This window comes from Chaetura pelagica, unplaced genomic scaffold, assembly GCF_000747805.2.
Source record: "Chaetura pelagica isolate M959 unplaced genomic scaffold, ChaPel_1.0 scaffold128, whole genome shotgun sequence".
NCBI lineage: Eukaryota > Metazoa > Chordata > Aves > Apodiformes > Apodidae > Chaetura > Chaetura pelagica.
The window spans coordinates 666853-685204 of record NW_009954302.1 but is presented as its reverse complement, the minus strand read 5'-3'; the positions used below and the strand labels follow the sequence as shown (position 1 = coordinate 685204).

Sequence of the window (18352 nt, the reverse complement as noted above, 5' to 3'; positions counted from 1 at the left end):
TTGACTTCATTAATGAGAAACGTGTGAACTGTAGTACCAGCTTACTCCTTTGAAACTATTCCCTGCCAGCACAAGTGTCAAAACTAACTCAGCTAGTATGGAGAGGAAAGTCAAATGCCCCACACTTGTTCTGTAAGGAAAGTCTTGACCAGTTTCTCCCCAGTCTTGCAGAATCCAGGATAGTTTCTTGTGTTATTTTGGGTGATGTTAACTAAACGTGCTGAGGTTTGAGATGGTGAACTGTACAGAACGATCTTTAATTGGTTTTGAGGGCTTTGTTTTTTTCTTGCTCTTTTAGTATTGTTCAGTAAGCTGGCTTGTGTTAACACAGATGGGTTCTTGAAACAATTTTGACATTAACCAAAAACGTTGTTGGTTTGTTTGTTTTTACAGTCCACCTCGCAACTGCCAGAGTCTTCCAGAGAAGAGAGTAAGAAGAAACCGGTTTTGGAGAGGCTTGGGAATCTGTTTGGTACAGGGAAAAGGAAACACACCAAAGCTCCACTAGAACACCCCTCCCATCGGAAGGAGGAGAGGTCGGTGTCTCCTCACAGGGCGCAGCCGATATTCTGTAGGCACCTCAGGGAAGGGCACGAAGCTCCTCCAGTGCAGAAGCAAGTGAGAAACGTGGGTGCTGTTTCTGAGGCACAGGAGTACAGTTTCAGTGGGGAAGCAGGGCCACGGTGTCGCGATACCGTTTCGGAATGGAGTAGCAGGGGAGTCTCCTCCGACAGCGAGTGGTCGGCGGATTGGAGCGGCAGCAGCGAAACCATTAAAAACTCTGTCTTTGAGAGTAGCCTGAATGCGAGTAGCCTGGAACTGGAGAAGGAGCCCACTGCAGCAATAAGTAATTCCACAACCCCAGATTTCATAAAAAGCTTGAGAAGTTTGTCCAGTGAAGACTTAGAGAAGAGTATCTTAAGCCACAAGCAACTCGTGAACACGTGGGTGTCTGAGGAGCCTGGGCATGCAAAACCAAAGGATTTGCTGTACGAGTTGGAATCTGCAGGGAGTGAACACACACATTCTGCTAGAGTGGTAACAGTTGATATCTACCTAAGGAAAACAGAAGAGCTTCTTAATGACCTTATGACTGTTGCATCAGAAGAAAATTGTACCGATTTGGACGCAATGGATAAAAAATCTGCTAATAAAAGATCAGGGAAAAGGAGAAAATCTCAGTCATCTAGTGACATCCCAAATGGAGAGAGAAACCAGACTGAGACTACTGCACGAGAAGAATCTGTTTTTGAGGACGATGTCTCCTCTGAGGTGTTTTCAGACAAGATAATAAACTCAGAAAGAAAAGCCAAGTCTCCTCAACAGACTCCTGAGAGGAATTCCTCTTCCTCCGGTAGTAATCAGGATCTAAAAGCTGGATCTGCTCACAAAGGGGCATCTAAAACTGAAGCTGACAAAGGCAAGCAGCAGAACTCGGGCACAACTCCTGCAAGGAGAAGATCATATAAAAAGAATCAGTCAGATGCTGTCCCCGTTTCCCCCACTGGTTTGAAGGGTCAGGTAAAAGATTTCTCCTCCAAAAGGCAACCTTTAGCATCACCAGAGAGTAACACAGTGACAAAAAGAACTTTGGTGGAAAAGGGAGCTGTACCTGTGGCTTTTGGGGACGACAGCTTGGAGTCTCCTAAAGTTTCTTTGGCTGATAAGACAGAAGACACTGCCTTGGTGTTTGCTGAAGGCAGAAATGAGACCAGGGCTGTAAAGCATAGTAATGGTTCGGATGGAAGAGCTTCCTTGCGTACTGATGGGATTAAAAATGGAGACCCCTGTGTATCAGCTGAGAGACAGGCGACTTCTGATTTAGACAGCTTGAAGCTGAGGAGTTTGGATGCTTCCAAAACAATCACAACAAAGATTAGCCTGTAAGTAACATAAACTAGTTTACCTTATCTCTGTAGCTGTAATTTTGCCTGTATCCGTGTTGAGGATTCTATAGGAACACTAGCTATGAGCCAGTTATTTATCTATATTATTTTCAATTAAGAACTGCACTTAAAAAGTATGTATTAAAATAATCATAATTAGTTATCACTTAATAAGTACTGCATTTTACATCTGTTAGAAAAATAATTATTTTTAACAGGTTTTTTTTTTAATGGATAGGGAATTTCTTTGCATGTCAATTCCATTGTGTGGAATAACTTAACATCCATAAAAGCTGCTCTGTCTTTTTTGTCAGAGTTACGTTGTTGCTTCATGTACTTTTCCTGCCTGTAACCAAGTGAGGATGTGGTTTAAGGCTGTGTATGTGAAAATCCTTGAATAAGGAATGTGTTCAAGTTATCCTTTGAAACAGAAGTAGTTCTGCTCTTACTTCATGAAAAAAAACAGGGTGCAATGTAGATCTTGATCCTTGAAATGATAGGATAAGTAGCATTCCAGAAATCTGAATAAGTATCATTGTTTTTTAAGTATGTGCAGGATGAATCATGTACATTTTTATACGTGTGGATAACATAAAAGATTTGCAGAATTATGCAATTATGAGTTTGCAGGATTTGCTTTTACCATCAAAGAAACTTATCATCTGTCAAACAGAGGTTATCAGTGCTTTCCTTAGAATGATAAAGAAGTGGTTATAACTTTCACTTTAATCACCAGTATGAGTACAGTGATTGATTTCCTGGTTTCTAGCCTCTCCTACAGCGAACGGCTTTATTGCATTTGTCATTTCTGTTGTCTGATGATCATGGCTGTGGCTTTCCTTGTTCTGATACATTCATTTATTGGTCCTGTCAGAGGATGTTGAATCCTATAGGTCCTACCTGAGGTCCGTGAGCATTCAGAATTGTTGTTCCATTGTGTTGGAGGGACATGAAGGTTAAACAGTATCACAGAATCATAGAGTCACAAGATGGTTGGAAGGGACCTTCAAGACCATCCAGTCCCAACCCCCTGCATGGGCAGGGACACCTCCCACCAGACCCGGTTGCTCTGAGCCCCATCCAACCTGCCCTTGAACACTTCCAGGGATAGGGCATCCACAGAATGACTGAAGAAAGACATCTGCTCCCATTTATGCTTCCCACATCTGTGAGACATAGGAGCATTAGGAACAACATCTCCTTTGCACGACTTGTAACACTGTATATCTGATTTGTTCATTTGTAACTGAATTCATACAGTAAATTGTGGTATTTGCATGTGATGATACTTGGCCATTAGGCAACATGGATCTTACATGCTGGAGTTTGTATCTTCACAACTTCAAAGCAAGGGTAGCTGCCCCATTTTTCTCTTTGTGACACTGTTTAGTGTTAAAAATGCTTATGTGGCTGGATTTAATTTTTCTGGTTATCTCCTTGGCTTGCTGTGCTACTGCATGATCTGCTGTACTGATAAATTAATAGCCAAGTATCCTTTCTGGCAGATTTACTTTTGATGAATAAACAGCCTTTTCTATTTCTTTCACCTCATTTTGTGGGGTGTGTGGCACTCGGTCATAGCCTTATCTGCTGCTATAGGAACTTTAGCCCTGGGTGGGGAGGGCTGTGTTGCACGCAAGGTTCCTGATGCACCTGATAGCTGTCATTGCACTGTACCGCACAGGTTCTTTAGCTGGACAAACTGATACAGTCAGATTCCCTGGTATAATCTTTAATTGTTCATCAGAACACGTGAACTATAAACATGGATGTGGATTAAGCTGCTGTAAAACAGGAATGGAAAAGTGTGTCGGTGCCATTACTAGAAGGAGGTACAAGGTTTTGTTCTCAATACTTTGAGCTAGAGAACAGCTAACCTGTCCATTTTCAAAGGCTAAAAAATTATTATTAGATTCTTCATATGAATCCCTTTCGGGCTGAAAAATACTCATTTACTCACAGACTTACGGAATGGAAAAGTGTGTCGGTGCCATTACTAGGAGGTTGAAAAATACTCATTTACTCACAGACTTATTTGCCTTCTATAAGATGGATTTTGTATAATCAAAGTAGTTTTCACTTAAAAAAGCATGTCTCTTACTAATGACATTGTGCCAATTCTGGGAATCAAGTTTCTGTGGAAACAATTTTAAAAAGTCGTTTTGCTGGTTCCCTGCAAGTAATGATAAGATTTTCTGTCTTCTTTTATGTTTATGTATTGGGCAGCTTGGAAATCACAGGATACTCTCTGTGTCTAGCTTTTGAAAGGGAAACCTATCAGGTTTGAGACTGAACTAAGGCTGATGGTACATCTTAGTAAGCAAATAAAACCTCAGGCCGTAGTTACTTTGATGTGCTTAGCGGAAATCTTGGCTTCAGTTGTCATATTTAATGTCCAGGCTTGGTTTTGGAGTTGCTTTTGCATTTATTCCCACTTGTTGAATTACTCTGCCCTATTAACATGCCACTTTTCTTTGCTCATCTCAATCTGATGGTTTTGGCATCAGTTGTTGTTTTTTTTTGGCATCAGCTGCATCCTTGACGTGGTTGTTTGGCCAGTCTGCTTCAACTAGGTGACTCGCCTTCCATTTATGATGATATTGGGAGAGGTTTAGCTGCTTGCTTCCACAGGTTAGCTGCAGGGTGTAGCTGAAGAGAAAGCCATCATCAGTATTTCTCTTGTGCTTGCTCGTTCCTCGCATTGCAGATCAGCAGTAGAAATCAGCCACACTGGGCTGTTTGTAAGAAAATATTTGCACTATTAAGTGCATCCATCTTTCAGTGCTTTCCGTCCATACTAGAGGAGAGGCTTAAGAATACTCAACCAACATCTCCTTTTAAACTAGCTTAGAAACTCAGTTATTCCAATAAAGTGCATCTTTTGGCTGTATTTAAAATCAGGATTTCTGTGGAAAAAGGTGTGATGAGAAGATGAGTTAGAGGAGGCCAGCTGTAGTTGATGGAGCTCCAGGGCTGAGCTTTCTTGTGCTCTTCAGTCTCAGCTGTTTTGCAGCTGCTGTGCAGAAACACTGCAGAATGGGAAACACATAGTGCTGAAGTAGATTTTTTTTGTGTGTAAATTTGTAAAGCTTGAAACTGTACCTTTGAGGTGTTAGCTGCTTGTTTCAAACAGGTTTGAGGTGTGGCTGATAACTATCAGTGTTAACCATTACACTTGTTTGTGTCAAGGCATACAGGGAAAGACAGATGTTATGTTGAAATGCATGTAGTAGCGTAAGTGACAGGATGACAAAAGGATGATATGGAGGTGAGACTGTTAAGGAGGCCATTGGTGATACCTCTTGGAAATACAGATAGAAGGAAAGGCTAAGTACCTTCTTCTGATCAGAGAAGGACATGAAGTGTTCTGGTGAACAGGAAACTCAGCATGTGTCAGTAGTGCATCCTTGTAGCACATGAAAGCTAAAGTAGCTGCCAATATAGCTACTGGGATGTAATTGCACTATCACAGACAGCAGGGCCAAGGTGCTCATGAGGCTGCACCTGGGGCATTATATTAAGTTGTACTCTCGCTCCTTTTCCAACCCTCTTCTTCTGATACTGGACAGATGTTCACAAACTTGAATGAGTCCAGTGTGAGCCGTTAAGAAGATGATGGCACTGGAGCATACCATGTATGAAGAGTAGCTGAAGCAGCTTGGTATGTTCAGTTGAGACAAGAGAAGGATATGGGTAGACCTCAATCTCTCACTACCTCTGGAGTTATTATAGAGAAAACAGAGCCAGATTTGTCACTGAGGTGTACAGAGAAGGAACAATGGCCATGATTACAAGTTGCAACAGTGACATTTCAGTGGTATGTTAAGGCAAAAATAAGTGACAGTGAGAGTGGCTGACCTGCTGCAATGCTTCCCCAGCAAGACTGTGAAATCTGAACCCTTGGAGATACTCGGCACTTGCTCAGACAAAGCCTTCAGCAACTCGATGTAACTTCAAAGCTGTCCTTGCTACTAGTTGAACTGGCTGACCTTTAGAGGTCCTTTGCAACTTAACATTCATTTTCCAAAAAGAAAAATCATAGAATAAATCAGCTTTGAAAAATTTAGGAAAAATAGTTGTACTGCAAATGAGAAGAAGTGTCTAAATACATTAAATTGTATGCTGTGTGGTTGTTCCTGCCTAGACACGTTCCTGTGTGATGTACTCTGGGTGACCCTGCTCTGGCAGGGGGAATTGGACTAGATGATCTCTCGAGGTCCCTTCCAACCCCTAGGATTCTGTGATTCTGTGTTCCCTCCCTGCCTTTCCTCTTTCAGGAATAATTATTTCCTTTTTCTAGACTTCAGTTTTCCAAGTCTGTTTTATTAACACCTATTTGAAGTATGACCACTTGTTTTTAAGTTTACTGTTTCCTTTTTTTATTGCTCACATGTCCTTCATAAAAACCTTCCAGTTGTGAACCAGTGTGAGCAGGCTGGTATTTACAGTCAGTGCTGTCAGTCCAAAAAGTCTTGGTGATATTTAGCAGTTGCTTTCTGCATGGATTCTTAGGTGATTTTGGGTTCCTTCTGATGTTTCAGTAAGTTTATCTTCATGCTTTTCTCAAGAAAAGATGCTTCTGCAATGGAGAGTTATGCTTTAGATGGACTTACTTTCTTACTTGGGATCAATTTCTTGAGGAGGAGGAGAAAGGATTTATCTCGGTTTTGACTTGTTTCTCTTAACTCAGTTGTACCTTATGGCTCTTTCTTGGGCTAAAGAGCTGTGTGAGAGCTCAGTGAACACAGTTTGCAGAGGTTAAGAAGAAGAAAGCACCTACATACCAGAATCATCCACTGATTAATAGAACACTTGAGGCCCTTGAGATGGTTGCTGCAAGCTAGTTTCTTTCGCACCACTCAGTTTTCATTTAGTGCTGTTTGTGCCTGTTCTCCCACCAGTGAGTGTCTCCAGACTTCTCTTTGGAGAAAAGTCTGCCTGGGAGGTGATGGTGGGCTCCTTGACACTCCTTGTATCTGACTGATATATTTTGAAGTCACATGCCCTGCATCTTCACAGCTGTTTGTGCTGTCCCTGCAGTAGCAAGTGACATAGACAAGTGATTTTTCCTGCATGTAGGTATTCAGAAGGAGGCTTGAAACTCTCAGCTGCATGTCACCAGCCTTCTGCCATAGGAAACGAGTACTGTGCATCTCTCTCCACTCTGATGGAGAAGTCTCTATAAATGTTTTCTAATTAATTCTTACAAAATCAGCAGAGTTAGTTTACACAATGTAAAGTGCTAGCTGACCTAGCTGGAGGAAACAGGAGAGTCCTCACAGGTGCTGTTTGCCTTGCCAAGTGGTGATGCAGGGACTGGGGGCAGTTACCTTTCCCACCAGCACTGACCATACCAAAAGAGGGTATTATTGTCTTCCACTCAATTTCAGGTTATTTCTGCAGTGCAAGAGCTGCAAACAATCTGAGCAGATGTCTTCAAAACTTGCCAGAGAGGTGTATTCAAATGTTAACCAACTCATTATCACCTTAATTAATTGGGGTTTGTTTCCTAAACTCTGTAGGGAATTGCATGTGTATGATTTATTCTGCCTGTTCACTATTAAATACTCAGATCTGTCAGTCATAAGTAGTTCTTTGCCTCAATTGCAGATGCTGTAGGCTGCTCTGGTTTTTCTTTTGCTGAGTACTAAAGAACAATGTACATATTTGAAATGTTTTCTCCTTATTTTGTGTCTAGTTTGTTTATTGTTGTTCATATTGTTACTTCTTTTTTAGTTAATTCCTTTTATGATACTCAAATTTAAACTGAATATGACTGTGGAAAATTTCATTATCATGCTACCTGATACTGTTTTGAAATTGTTACAAGCCCTTTCAAGATTAATTAAAGATGTAATTCTGTATCACTTTGCCTCCTGTAGTCCAGCCAAACCGAAGAGTGTAGAGCTGAATTTTAAAGCATCTACGAATCAAAACAGCTTAGAAAGTGAGCAGGATACTCTTGAAAAACCAGCTAATAAAACTAACAGCAACATTGCCAACAAAATTTCTTTGTTTGAAAATAAATGTGCTAACCAGAGCCAGAGACCTGTTGACGTCCCTGCTTCAAAAAACAGCACTGTACCAAGCACATTTGTTGGCAGAGCAAAGCTGAAGTTTGGAAAACAACCCAAGGAAAGTGAACAACAGCCTGATAAAACATTAAATAAGCAAAGCAGTCGTCAGAAGTTATTTGAGAATGGCATGCCAGAGAAAGAAAGCATTGCAGAATTAAAAGGCAGAAATGAAGAAGGCTCTGCCTTTTGTGAGGATATTGGGAAGACAACAGAACTGAAAGTCAAAGCTGCAATATCCCTCTTTAACCAAAGCAGCAAAACTGATGCTGGTAGTGTCTCCTTGAAGCAACCCGATCCAGAATTAGCCACAGCTAAAAAAGAAAGTCCACCTTTTAAACTGTCTTTGCACTCACCCAGTAAAAGTGAAAATGCTCAAGATGCCTCCTACCAAAGAAATAACACAAGCTCAGAATTCCACAGAAATGAAGAAAAGCTGCTGCCGGACCCAGAGGTTGTATCTCCTTGCAATGATGATAAATATCCTCTACCATCCTCTCAGATTTCTAGATCAGAATTTAAGAAGATGGAAAATGGAGATAAAAAGGTAAAGCTGAGAGATTTGGACTTTGCAGCACTGCAGTGTGATGACAACAGTCAAGGTAGTACCTTGATATCAGAGTACCACCCACAAAAGAGCCCAGGCAGAACCTGTAACGGGTCTCCTGAAGACGACAGCGTGTTTGATTCTCCAGACATGAAGAAGTTTGCTGAGACAATAAAAAACTTGGAGAGCTCTGTTTGTTTACCTCAGAAAAAGAAGAGGTCAAAGCTTCCCAAATCCCCGGCACCCCACTTTGCAATGCCTCCCATTCATGAAGACAACTTAGAGAAAGTATTTGATCCTAGTGTATTTACGTTTGGTTTGGGACTGAGGAGGGAAAAAACACAAGATCTGTTACCGACCCAACAAATGAAGATACAAAGCCTGGAAACAATAGCCAGAGTCAGGCCAAAACGTGCATCCACTGAGCAAAGTATCATCTTCAAAGCCCTCCAGTCATGTAATAGAGAGGAACCTGCCTTTCCTCAGGAAATAAATGGAAAAGAGGGCATTGATGGGACAGATGGTGAAGTAAAGAGATCCCGGCTTGAAAAAAGCTCCCTCTTCTCAAGCTTGCTGTCTTCTACTACATCTAAAGAGAAGTTTTTTAACCCTTCTGTCACCTCAGTCAATAACACCACAGCTTTTACAGCTGACTCCCCGGGGATGCTTCCTATACCACAGGATGTTCCTGGGCCATTTGGCATGCCTCAAAAATCTGAGGTAATAAAGATCATTCATGAAGTGCAACTGTGTGGTATTTTGTCTACCTGCTGAATGACTCTTAATTTTGATTTTGTGATTCAGTCTCTTTCAGATATGAAGTTTCCAAGTTTTGTGGAGAAGTACATGCAAGCAGATGGTGCAAAAAAAGAACTAAATTTGCAAGTGCCCAACTATGGGAACCCTGAGAAAGGTTTTTCCAGCTGGTTAGGGCCAGGCAGATATGAATCAAATGTCTCCACTGGTGTATTAGATGTGGATGTAAGTACTGTGTTAAGTTCTGCCTAGAAATTTAACCAGCTTTTCTATTTTCTAGACATAAAGTTTTGTTTTATTCCCCCTCTTAAGGACATACATAGATTACAAACACATAGAATTGAATGTAGGTATGGCACCAGTTTCATCTGATGTTGGCTACACTTGACAATGAGGTGACATCTATTAACATGATTCTGTTTGTTCATGGTGCACTTAATTTGAGACTGGACAAATACGAATTGAAAGTTTATGTTTTAATATCTTTAGACTTGATTTTGTATGATTCTGAAACAAATCTTATGCTTACTTTTTTTTTTTATAGTAAATGAGTGGAATGCTTTCTGTGAACTTAGAAAACTTGTGCCTGCTTCTTCTGCTGACAGTAAACTCTCTCCTCTTCCAGCAAGACATTCAACCATTGCTCTGTTAAATGAGTGACAGGGCAGACTTTTTTTTAACCCTCTTTTTTTTTTTTTCACACTCTTCCCATGCATTTGCTAAACTATTTCAAAGATATATTTTCTAAGAACTGGAAAACAGTGGCTGTTGAAAGTGGCACTACAGGGAAGGGCTGTCCCTTTGTTTATGAGCATCTGGGCTGCATCAAAAGCAGCATGGCCAGCAGGTCAAGGGAGGGAATTGTCCCTCTTTACTTGGCTCTTGTGAGACCCCACCTGGAGCACTGTGCCCAGCTCTGGGCTCCTCAACATAAGAAAGACATGGAGTTCCTGGATAGAGCCCAGAGGAGGCCACAAAGATGATCCTTGGGCTGGAGCAGCTCTGCTCTGGAGACAGGCTGGGAGAGTTGGGGTGTTCAGCCTGGAGAAGAGAAGGCTCCAGGGAGACCTTAGAGCAGCTTCCAGTGCCTGAAGGGGCTCCAGGAAAGCTGGGGAGGGGCTTGGGACAAGGGCAGGGAGGGAGAGGACAAGGGGGAATGGATGAAAACTGGAGGAGGGGAGATTGAGGTGAGACATGAGGAGGGAATTGTGGAGTGTGAGGGTGGTGAGAGCCTGGCCCAGGTTGCCCAGGGAAGCTGTGGCTGCCCCATCCCTGGCAGTGTTGAAGGGCAGGTTGGATGAGGCTTGGAGCAGCCTGGTCTGGTGGGAGGGGTCCCTGCCCATGCAGGGGGTTGGAACTGGATGATCTTGAAGGTCCCTTCCAACCCAAACCATTATATAGTTCTACAATCTGTTCATCACAAGTGAAAGTAGACCTGTGTTAGCTCTTTGAGGCAGCTTTACCCTAACGTGGGAGAACATTGTAATTTCTGTTTTCAAAGTGATGAACTAATGTCTTGTAGTATTTGATTTTTCTGTTGATGTGGGCCCTTACTCTTACCTGAGAGGAAAGCTATGATCAGGAGATCTAAGAACCGTGGGAAAAAAGTTCTCCAAAGTTTAATGGAGACATGAATGTGACCTGTGAAATTGAAGCAGCGTAGAAGTTGAGAAATCCTTTTGCAAAGCTAATTGTTACCTGATGTTACAATTCTACTAAAAGGGGTGGGGTAGTAGTAGAAATAGCTCCTTTTTTCATCTTGCAGAAGGAAATCACCCATGCTATCTTGCACTTTTGAGGATGTAGATTTTTCTCTCATTAGTTTTGTTTCTTTTGTTCGTGCAGGGATGAAAATTAGGGGCATTATTTGCAGTGGTGTAGAATTATGCTGCCAGTTGAAAAGGATGGTCCTGCTTGAATTTCAAGACCTGATTTTTAAAGCCAAATGACTAGTACTTGATTCTTTTTTGCTACTTAAGGTTTTGTTCAGGAGTGAGTTTAAATTTTTCAGTGGAGTGTGGAGGCCTGGCAGGGCAAGGAGGTAGGTACACACATCAGATTGCTCCTGAGAGAAGCCCGTTAGGCTTCCTAGGGTTCCAGGACGTCTGCAGCACTGTTGATGACTCTGAATTGTCTTGCTGAAGTCAGACAGGAACCAAGAATATTCGTATGATATGCACCTACTGTGTGTCTTCCACTCAGAAAATGATGCTGCAGTGGCTACTGTGTAGTGGGAAGAAGAGTAAGGGCAGCCCAAAACAATGACTTTGGCATTGGTTCAAACACAGAGCAAGTTCTAACTGGAATTGAAACACAGGCTAAAAAAACCAGTCGTGCTTCAGTATATCTTGATGATGCCTACAAAAATACCTGGTGGTGGTTAGAAGCCTGAGACAATTGCCTGCCCTGCATGCTGACTAGTAAGTTCTCATTAATTCCTTGCACGTGTTGCTGGTTATCTTAGGCTGCAAACTGTTTAGGGGCAGGATCTGTTTGTTTCTCTGTATGAATAGTTCCTAGAAGAGCTGGGACCCTCTCCCAGAAGTAAAAAGAAAATCTGTCCTTGCTAGGAAACCAAACATATAACTGTGATGCTTTCTTGATTTGGCTTAAGATGACATGATGCAACCACAACTTTCCCATATATTCTTTCTCATATAACTTACCTTTGACTTCAATGTTACTTTAGACTGATTTAGATATCTTGGTGTGTTTTACTTGTTCTTGGAATTTTTAGTCTGTCACTTAACTGGACAGTGTCTTACAGTTTTTGAAGTTCATACATGCATATGTCAACATGCTTTCTCAGTCTTTCCTTATATCCCTTCAAACTTATTTCATATTTATGGTTACCAAACATTTAATTAGTATCTTCATCATTGTAGGCCACGTACTTTGTTAATGCCAATTTTTTTAATACTTTTTTTGGTGTGAAACTCCTGGGATATATAGGAAGCTGATCAGAAGGATTTTAAAAGCATTGCAAGGCTGGGGTTGTTTGGCTTTGGTGACATCATGAGTTTAAAAAATAAATGTTGAAAGTGTGTAAATTTCTCTTTGTGGCAAGATACTGCTCTGCAGGAGGAAGAAGGAATTGAAGCAGTAAGTCAGTCTAGTTGAAGTGTTATCAGCTTTTTATTATTCAGACTATTTTTTGTTTCACTAGCTCTTTTAAAATATTTTAACATCTTTATGTAATACATTATTGGCTTGAGTGTGGGGCTGGTTTTTGTTTTGTTGGGGGTTTTTTTGTGACTTTTCTTTACCCGCTGTCTCTTAGGCACTTTCAAGAAATGGACAAAGCAAAATCAATCCCAGACCTGGCAAGGTAAGATCAATTTTATTGTCTTTACTGTTCCTCTCTCTGTTTAAATCATAGCAAGATAGAATTATATGTTCTTGGTATTTTGGTTTTTTTTTTACACAGCTGGTGATATACTGTGAATCAGACTATCCAAAAAATGGTATTGAAGTTTTCCATGATGTTCCAGATTGCACTTCTTGGGTTCTGTCACCAACAATTTTAGTTAAAGTCATCAGAGGATGGTAAGAGATTAATTTTTACTCTTTATCATTGGTCTGTTAAGGAATCTTTTGGAACAGAACCAACAGTAAGTCAGCCTGGCAAATGGCAATGTAACATAGACACCTCTGAGCAAAAAATATGACATTTCACCTCTTCAGTAGGAGGTTCTGGGCTGGAAAATGTATTTTGTTGACAAATTGAGTGTTGCCATCTGGGTTGGTGAAGCATTTTGCCAGGCATAGGGGTGGGATAAAGTGACAGAGTAATTGAAAACAAGTTCATCTTTTACATTCTGTAGCCTGGAGAAGAGAAGGCTGAGGGGAGACCTGATCACTGCCTACAAGTGTCTGAGGGTGGGTGCAGGAGGATGGAGCCAGACTCTGCTCAGCAGTGCCCAGGGACAGGACGAGGGGCAACAGGCACCAACTGGAACATGGGAAGTGCCCCTGAAAGATGGGGAGAAACTTCTTGGCTGTGAGGGTGACAGAGCCCTGGGACAGGCTGCCCAGGGGGTTGTGGAGTCCCCTTCCCTGGAGAGATTCAAGCCCCCCAGTGGAATGTGGTCCAGGGGGTCCTGCTGGAGTAGGGGTTGGACTAGATGATCTCTAGAGGTCCCTTCCAACCCTGACAATTCCATGATTAACAGAAGAGTCATTCTTAGTGTGGCCAGCATGGCAGGTTAAGTTGTGGCCAGGCTATAATACAGTCAAAAAGCAGGTTCTCAAATGCAATGATCTGATCAGCAGCTGCAGAAACCAAGGCTAGCTGCAGCAGGAGGCACTGGGAAGTGCTCTGATTGCTGTTTAGCTTCAGAAAACTGGAATGAAAATCTTTTTAATCTGTGTGAATTGGGACTTCTTTCCCAGCATGGACTAGAGGACACTTATTTTTTAACTCCCTTCACTTGAGAGCTCCAAGGGAGTGTTTTGTATTTGCAGGTAGATAGCGTTTTTATCTAATTATATATTCAAACCTGCCATTAAAAATTAAATTGTGCTTGTTTTCTGAGTAGTCTTATCATCCTTTGGCACGTCTATACCAGCCCCTGTTGAGCTTCAGGCTGCTGTTTACAGGATCCAATAGCTCATCTGGTTTACGCCTGGTGCAGCAGTGTCAACATTTTCTGACCTACACATTGGTTCTGATTAGTATCTCATGCAAAAGTCTCATATTCATAGACAGTGGTGTTGCTGCCCCAAATAATCAGTTTTAAAAGGTGGACAAGTTTTTGATGAAATTACAAAGTCAGCAGTAGGCATTTTTTGCTTTTATCATTGCTTTTAAGAGCATCACAGAGACCAGAAGTGCCTTTCATCAGTAAGTTGGGTGAATCATCAGTGTTGGGTGAATAAGCTGCACCAGGGTGGTGGTAAGGGTCTGGAAATATTACTTCCTATAAAAGGATTTGTTAAATGGGATGGGAGCATGATTTTTGCAAATCACACTTCATAAAACACCATTAAAAAATGATAATTTTTTGTTTTAAGCTGGATACTCTATGAGAAGCCAAATTTTGAAGGTCCCTCTATTCCCCTGGAAGAAGGAGAGCTGGAACTCCCAGATATTTGGGGTTCAGGTACTTCTGAAGAACAAAATGAATGCAAATCTCTAAAGCCTGCAGTGATTGGTTCAATAAGACATGTTGTTAAGGCAAGTAATACCAGTAAAGAAAGTTTCTTATAGGTCCTAATGTTTGGTGATGTTTTATACTGATGCAAAGAGTGATTGGTGTATTAGGATGCAAGTGTAACAGGAGTAGTAAATACATTAAATAATCTTCCACATTGAATTTCTTATTTAATTGCAAAGGAAACATGGAGGGTTTTGCACAATGGGGATTATAGTAACCTGCACTGGAAGGGTAGGGCAGGAAGAAAAGGTAGCTTGTGCTTTTTACTCTGGTCATTTTCTCAGGAAAAAACATCCCAGAAAACCATCAGTAATTCCACAGACTCGTATTTCCAACAGCATGTGTGTAGGGTTTTCTGCTTTTTATTAGCATTAAACCAAATTTGCACTCGATGTGAACTCTAGTGTCAAACACCAAACCTTGTTTGATCCTCCAAAAAATAGCCCTGTGTGTGCAAACTTAGGAGTTTAACCCATGGTGGAACAGCCTGCCTATGTGTACTTTTAACCTACTTTTAAGTGGTTACCTTTTCAGGTTGCCAAAGCAAGCATGATCTACAAAGCTATGTAACTGGGAGAGGAAAAAGGAGGAATATATATTGCTTGTAACTACGATTCTTGTTTAAGTTGCAGTTCTTTTCAAGAATGGCTTTGCTGTGTGTTATGTTAGGATTTAACTTGCCAGAAGAGATGTTAACTGATGAAAGAAGATGCATTCCTAGATGGCAGAAAGTGAACTTTGTAAATGTTGATTAGGGATTGATTGACTCTCTTGATCCAAACAGAGACAGGCAAACTGGCCTAGTTATTCTTTTATTATAAGACATCTAATAGCAGTAGTAACTGGCAAGAGGGGCAACAATTTAAAATAAAGGGTTGTTTCAGAACGGATTTATCCACGTTAATTACAGATCTTGCAGCACAGATGGAGTGATTATGGCAATCTTCATTTTTCAGGATTACAGGGTTTGCCGGATTGATTTGTATACGGAGCCTGAAGGGCTGGGAATCGTGACTTCCTTTTTTGATGACACTGAAGAAACTGGGGTGTTTGGCACCACTCAGAAGACTTGTTCTATCAAAGTACACTGGGGCATGTGAGTGCATGGTTCTGTAGGAAGGTGTACTGCTATGTAAGGAATTTGTTTCAAACCATTGGTTACGCCTCTCAGACATGCAAGCAAGGCTGTATTTAGTCTGGTCCTGTACTTTGGTAGTATTTGTTGGCAGTAGCATTAGTACATCATTATAATCCTTCACCTTTGGAGAGGCTGACCTCTTAAAGTGCTTTGTGTTAGAGCCAGTTTTTCTTCTGCTTGCATGTAGTAGGGAGTAACCCTTGAGTATTTGTAGCAAAGGCATGAGTTTGCCTCTCCTGCTCTTTCTCATTCAGGCAAACTTGTCTTAAGTGAGAGTGACAGAATGAACTGTCTTGATAAGACCACATTTCCTACTTCCTTTCCTCCAATCTTGAAATCATTGTACTAAAATAAGAAAATTGTCAAGCCTTTGTTTAAAAAAAAACCAACAACAAAAAACAGTGTCATGTGTGGACTCTGGAATACATTCTTCTATTTCACAGTGCATTTTTATCAGTGTTTTTATGGTGATGTTTAGTACATGTATGTTGTGTCACCTGAAAATACCTAGCCACATGAGTTAGGAGTGTAATATGTGCCATGAACTAAGGAAGCTTTTATGAGAAAGCAAACCTGTGAGGAGCAGCCCAGACACTATTCCAAGAGTAATTGAGATAACTTCATAAGCAAACCTGTAAATCAGTACTGAAAATATGCCTCAAAGTGGTACTGGGAAAAGTCTGCAGAAGAGGGAGGCTGCTTTGAGAAAAAGTGAGGCTGGAGCCACTTTCAGTGATGCTGGGTCCTGCAGAACATTGTACAGGGTGTTCAGACCCTGGTTGCTAGTGGTTGGCTGTGTTGTGTTGGGGCATTGCTAGTATGAGCCTTGCTGCAAATAGTCTATTTAATAAGTGAAAACTGCCCAACTGAAGTATTACATACCTCAATATGCCCACATGATGGAAGGGGCTTTCTAGTTGGTAAGTAAAAGTTATTACATCTTTACACCCTGACTTGTGGAAAAGTGAAGCACTTGGATATGTGGGAAAACTTGAAGGTATCCAGGTAGTTGGTTCTCTGACAGGAGCTTATTTCTGTTGAACTGAAAGCTTAATCCAAATTACATGTCTGCCAAGAGTCATGAGATCAGATATATTATTTGGAGGTTGATTATTAATTGACTTAATCTACCTCAACAATTTGTTTCTGTCCCTCAGTTAAAAGCATCCTGTGAACAGTGAAATAATTTTTTTTTTAAAGGAAGGCTGGTCCTTATTTGGCATCAGGGTGAGAGCATTTTTTTGCACTAAATAGGTGTAAAATCTTAGAGTATTCATTTCCCTCTGTTGCATTTGAATCCCTTGAGGGAAAGCAGACTAATTGCACCAGGAAGCAGAATAGACAGCTGGAAAGTAATACTTCTCAGATACTAGTTCATTAGCCCAGCATAGAAGGAATCATAGAATCATCAAGGTTGGAAAAGATCTTCAAGATCATTAAGTCTAACCATCAGCCCTCCACCCCCATGACCACTAAACCATGTCCCAAGGCACCATGTCTACCTGGTTTTCTTAACGCCTCCCAGTCCAGCACCTCCCTGGGCAGCCTGTTCCAAGGCTTCACCACTCTCTCTGTGAAGAAACTGTTCCCAATATCCTATCTGAACCTCCCCTGCTGCAACTTGACCCCATTTCCTCTTGCTGGTCACCAGGGGCAAGAGGCCAACACCCACCTCACTACAACCTCCTCTCAGCTGTACAGAGCAGTGAGGTCTCCCCTCAGCCTCCTATTTTCCAGGCTGAACAGCCCCAGCTCCCTCAGCCTCTCCTCACCAGACCTGTTCTCCAGACCCTTAATCAGCTTCATTGCCCTTCTCTACACCATCTCAGTGTCCTTCCTATCCTGCAGTGCCCAGAACTGCACCCACTGCTTAAGGTGCAGCCTCACCAAGTCCAAGTAGAGGGGCAGGATCATCTGTCTGGTCCTGCTGGGCTTCTGCCAGTTGCTTGCATGAGAAACTCAATAAATTGCTGCTGCTTTTCTTTGCATGTTGCAGGGTTTTTTCTTCCCTTCAGTTTACAGGCCTGACATAGTTCACTCCCACTCTTGAGGGAGGCTCTGTTTTTTGAGTCACCTTGCCCTGTGGGTGTGGTTGTATCTTCTTAAAAGTTTCCCAGTGTTCATACTTAATTGTTGTTTACTAAAAGCTGCCAAGAGAAATGAGTCAGTGCACCTTTATCTCCTGATTGTACCCTGTCCTTGGTCTCCAGTCTGTTTAAGTTTTTGCAGTGAAGTTGAGGGTTTGCTGAGCTATAGGACAGAAAACATATCAAACATTCCACTAGACACAACAGTGAAACTAAAGCTTCTTGTTTGTTTCTTGGAACTGTACCTCTGCACTGAAACTCTGCCAACTTGGGCCAGTTTACAGCAGCTTGGGATCTGCCTTTCAAGCATGGTAGAGAAGTGGAATTTCTTAACATCTTTCTAATATCACCAGATTTATCCCTTATGATCTTACATGATGAAAGGGTTGGGTGCACATCTTCCTGTTTAGTGTGTGTTTTATGCTGGTCCATGCTGCACTCCTGAGAGATCAGTTAATTTACCTGCAAGGAATACATTGCCATCCTCTGCAGAGATCACCAGTATGCATCTTTTTTTTCAAAGAAGTGATTCCTAGTTAAGCTTTCCTTGAAAAAGCCTTGAAAAACTGTTGGTTTCAATTAGGAATTTTGAAAATGGTGTCTCTCAAAGCAGATTTATTAGCAGGTACAAACCCGAGCAAGTAGATTTCTAAGGAGTCATTGAGTTTTTCTGTGGATTAATAAACAATACAAGTTTAGAATTCCCTG

At 41.5% G+C, this 18352-nt stretch overlaps 1 protein-coding gene across 1 annotated transcript in view; it reads left to right on the top strand.

Moving 5' to 3' along the window:
• Window positions 1-399: 399 nt before the first annotated feature.
• AIM1 (absent in melanoma 1) overlaps window positions 400-18352 on the top strand; it is a 45660-nt gene continuing 27707 nt past the window's right edge. Inside the window, exons 1-7 of the mRNA XM_010003855.1 lie at window positions 400-1883; window positions 7769-9227; window positions 9312-9488; window positions 12544-12591; window positions 12691-12809; window positions 14277-14439; window positions 15376-15515. Of these exons, the coding sequence (XP_010002157.1) occupies window positions 1090-1883; window positions 7769-9227; window positions 9312-9488; window positions 12544-12591; window positions 12691-12809; window positions 14277-14439; window positions 15376-15515 (2900 nt within the window). The 5' untranslated portion in view covers window positions 400-1089. The remainder of the gene's footprint in view (window positions 1884-7768; window positions 9228-9311; window positions 9489-12543; window positions 12592-12690; window positions 12810-14276; window positions 14440-15375; window positions 15516-18352) is intronic.